We start from the raw sequence: 4,288 nt of genomic DNA, 5'->3' as shown, positions 1-4,288 counted from the left end.
CTAGGACGCCACGGGGCGCGCCCAAGGGGTCATGGGGTATGGCTGGAAAGCCGCCCATGACAATACTCATACATTGCTTGTTTATAAATGCATTTGTTAAATTTGACTAAATACATTTCTTGATTAACAAAATTATTTCTTGTAGTTTATTTAAACTATGGACCATTGGCTTGTATTTACTTTTGGATCCTATAAAGAGGACCCTAGTTTGGTTTTCTTGAGACGTTGCAATTTTTGGTATTAATACCGTTGAGGGTCTCAACTTAAGACATATCAATTCGATAAATTCAATTAATTTTGGGAAAAAGAAGCAGCAAGGATTATAAAGATGCCTTCATTCTCAAAAAATTATTGAAAAGTATGAGCATAAATGCGTTGGAGATATTACACTATGTCAAGTTCATGATTTTCTCCTGCTAATTGTACCTTTTCTATGTCAATTTCATAATTTTCTTGGTCATTTTCATTCAAATTATTCTTGAATCATTAAGCTCTCTAAACCCCATTTGTGAGAGAACATTAACAACCCTTTGGTATGAATCTCCTCTTTGTCCAGTTTTTTCTATTCCTCTAGAATTGATTCTTTCTTGTCATCCCACTTTTTCAACCTATACAGAGCTGATTCCACCTGCAACCACCAGGTGAATACAGAATTTATAGTCAGTGGATTCATAATCACACACGCACACACAAAAACAAGTATAATTTTTTTTGCGTATGTGCTTATGGAACAAGCCGAAAACAACAGGTTAAGTTGAACTCATTGAACATGTTCTAGATCTGCTTCTACTCGTAATTCACGTTTAGCTTAAGGAAAGAATGCTCGCGTAATAATTTTTTGCAGTAAGACCAAATTCCTCCGATTTATGGCATCACTGGTAGTAGAAGCAGAGATCCTTTTCAAGAATGGTGCGACATATTCAGGATATTATGACTAACTTAAATCTTAACTTGGTTTATTAGTTAAACCAATTTTTTTGCAGAAATGATCTATGATAGATTGGTAAAAAGACGACTTATCAACAACCTAGTGAAATGCTACAAGTGGGGTCTGGGAAGGGTAGTGTGTAGACAGACCTTACCTCTACCCTAGGAAGGAAGAGAGGCTGTTTCCGAATGGTACATTAGAAAGAATGATGTCTATTTCTACCTGGTTAACTACAAGCATTAGAAAAAGTAAAGAGATATTGTTTACCTCTTTATTCCAATCGGTTCGAGCAGTGATCCATATCAAGATGATTGTTTGCATCACTGTACCTCCCAGCATTCCTGACCATATACCCTGTATCCACCAGATAATATACCCATTTTTCCTTTAATACAAATAGATTGATCTAGATATTTGGTTTTGAGAATGTTAATGGAATATATTGTGATTACCTTCGCGCCAAGTTTGAAGTGAAAGCCGAGAAGAGCACCCAATGGAACTCCAACAATGTAATAGCAGCCCACATTTACATAGGCCACAAATGTTTGCCATCCACAGCCAACAGCCACACCTGAAATAGATCCGATCACAATTCGTATAGTGAATTTAAAGGGATCATATAGGAACTTAAATGACAATGTTATATCCAGACAACAAACACAAGCTGATCTGTTTTCGGTAATCAAACTAGCTAGGAGAATCAAAGACTTGGCCGCGAAGATAAGATGCTAAATCCATACCTGACAAGACGGGTTGAATTCCATTGAGAATGAGGGAAATCGCAAGCAATGGACAAAGATCGGAGACAGCTGCAGCCACGACTTCACCACCAGTGAAGGCATAACTGATGAGATTACGCAATGCAAGAACGATGACTGCAGCAATCACTGAGAGAATGAAAGAACACGACGTAACCACAACAACAGAAAAAGCTGCTGATTTTGGATGCCTTGCTCCTAGTTCATTGCTCACTCTTACACTGTTCATCAGCATGTCACATTAAAGCAAATAAAAAAGATAAATTCTTTTCAATCCATATCCTTATAAAATATCTAAAGGAGAAATGAACAACGCGAAAAAGATAAGTTACAGCGAAAACTGACCTTGCTGCTGCATTGAATCCAACTGATATCATGAAAACCCAACCAGAAAGTGTCATGCTTTAGTTATTCCCACCAAACAAAAAGCAAAGGACAAAATAGTTAACTATTGAAAATTTATGACCTACCTTATTCATAATACTAGTGTATTGGGTGATACCCTTTTTTTTTTTTTTTTTTTTTGCTTGAGCCCGACCGGGTTGGGTCCGGTCCGGAGCAAATCGGGGCCATCGAACCCGACCTGGATGCAAGGTAGAACGACGGCCACGTCTACAACCGAGGTCGAGTCATTTCGAGACCGTTACAGAGCTCGATAGGAGTCACCACCGGATGGAGAAACACACAAGGTCGGAAGCCGGACTCGTAACGGATAACCAAGCGTCGCCGGATATCTCGCCCAAACGTGATTTTCTCAACCACTTCAGGCCATTAAGGCGTAATTACAGGGATCCACGATGTAATCAATTTACCTACCTTATTTTTACCCTTAATCAGAATGTATAAAAGGGGATCTCTCTAAATTCTTGTGGATCATCAAGCACAATTGTTCTAAGCAATATTATATTCTGCGATTATTTACTTTAACGGCAATTGTTGAGTCTTTATCTTTATTTTCCTTAACCTAAAAACCTTTTGTATCTTTTAGTTCACGGATCCTTAAAACCCCATATAAATTCAATTGTTATCCGGATTCGAGGGTAAACAGTTTGGCGCCCACCGTGGGGCTAAGGATATTGGTGAGCTCTTTGATACTCNATAGGCCTGCTTATAGGAGTAATCCAGAAGAGACAAAAGAGCTTCAAAGGCAAGTTGAGGAGTTTCTTGAGAAAGGTTTTGTGAGATAGAGCATGAGCCCTTGCTCCGTTCCCGTCCTATTGGTACCCAAAAAGGATGGAACTTGGAGGATGTGCGTGGATTGTAGAGCAATCAACAAGATAACGGTACCGTACGGGAAAACCAATGTCAAGAGCAATTGAGAGAGCAGAAATGAGAATTGAGAATGAAAGAAAGCTTGATTGCATTAATGAAAGCTATTAAAGAAAAGCAACGCGGTGTCGAGGGGGAGAGACACCAGCATAGAGAATTGATTGCTTGCTAGAAAGTTTGATTGCTTGATTCTCCCTAATAATGCTTAAAAAAAATAATCCAAAACTACAAGACTAGACTTGACTAAGCTAGAGAAACATAATAGAAGTACATGAAATAAAACTACTCTATATTTACAATGAAAATGACTTAGTTTTCTATAAGGCAGCAGCAGGTCCGTTGTCAGCGGCAGTGTCTTTGGTATCACGGTCTGCGCGCGCGGCGTTGTCTGCGCGCGCGGCGTTGTCTGCGCGCGCGGCGCTGTTGGCTTCTGCCTACGGCTTGGCGCTCGCGAGGGATATCGTTGGGGCGACAGAGGCACCTGCGCGCTTGTCACTTGGCGCGGCCAAGACCACGGGGCCGTCCGTGGCGCTAGGCATTGGGAGGTTTGCTAGGACGCCACGGGGCGCGCCCAAGGGGTCATGGGGCATGGCTGGAAAGCCGCCCATGACATTCTCCCCCACCTGAGTTGGCGACGTCCTCGGCGCCTTACTTGCAAAATAATCTTCAATGAGGCTTTTGTAGGCTTTGAGGTTTGTTCCCCTCTCCCAAGTATTCTCTTCTGCATCACAGCCCTGCCATTTCACCAAAAACTCTTGGTGATCTTTCCTTGAGGCATGAATCACTCTGTCATCAAGGATAGCTTCAACACGCCTTTCCCGGTTGAATTGGGACCTCGAATACTGGGCATTGTGAGCTGGCTCCTTGAAGGATCCTCCGTGTCTTCCTGAAAAGGTTTCAGGAGACTGACATGGAAGACAGGATGAATTTTCCACCAAGCTGGGGTATCCACCCGGTATGCAACCTTCCCAATACGCTTTTCAATGGACAAGGGTCCAATGTATTTTTGCAATAGGCGAGGGTCATGGACCCCTGCAAATAAGTACCGCTTTGGAATTTTGACCATCACTTTGTCTCCTACTTGATATTCAACAAAGCGACAATTCTGATCAGCATGCCTCTTCATCCGCTTTTGGGCTTTGACAAGATAGCTCCGCACTATCTCCAAATTCCGCCTCCACTCTTTTGAGAAGCTGGCAGCTCGAGGAGATTTAGCCATGTTTGGTGCATTCACAGTGTGTGGGAGTAGCGGTTGCTGTCCGGTAACAATTTCAAAAGCGCTTTTGTGGTACCTAGAGCTCTTTTGTGAATTGAAAGACAGTTGAGCAGCATC

The 4,288-nt window shown here is 41.9% G+C and overlaps 1 protein-coding gene across 1 annotated transcript; it reads right to left on the bottom strand.

Annotated features, from left to right (window-relative positions):
• Nucleotides 1–316: 316 nt before the first annotated feature.
• LOC109216294 (protein DETOXIFICATION 40-like) lies at nucleotides 317–2,088 on the bottom strand (the record flags this gene model as incomplete). Its single annotated transcript, XM_019380437.1, is given in 5 exon segments — nucleotides 317–628; nucleotides 1,196–1,282; nucleotides 1,381–1,499; nucleotides 1,669–1,907; nucleotides 2,032–2,088. Coding segments are annotated over 5 exon segments (568 nt in total), but the record flags the coding sequence as incomplete, so codon positions are not given.
• Between the last annotated feature and the right edge of the window lie 2,200 nt (nucleotides 2,089–4,288).

This window comes from Nicotiana attenuata, unplaced genomic scaffold (genome assembly GCF_001879085.1).
Source record: "Nicotiana attenuata strain UT unplaced genomic scaffold, NIATTr2, whole genome shotgun sequence".
Classification (NCBI taxonomy): domain Eukaryota; kingdom Viridiplantae; phylum Streptophyta; class Magnoliopsida; order Solanales; family Solanaceae; genus Nicotiana; species Nicotiana attenuata.
Note: the sequence above shows the minus strand (reverse complement) of the source record. Positions and strands in the feature narration are given on the sequence as shown.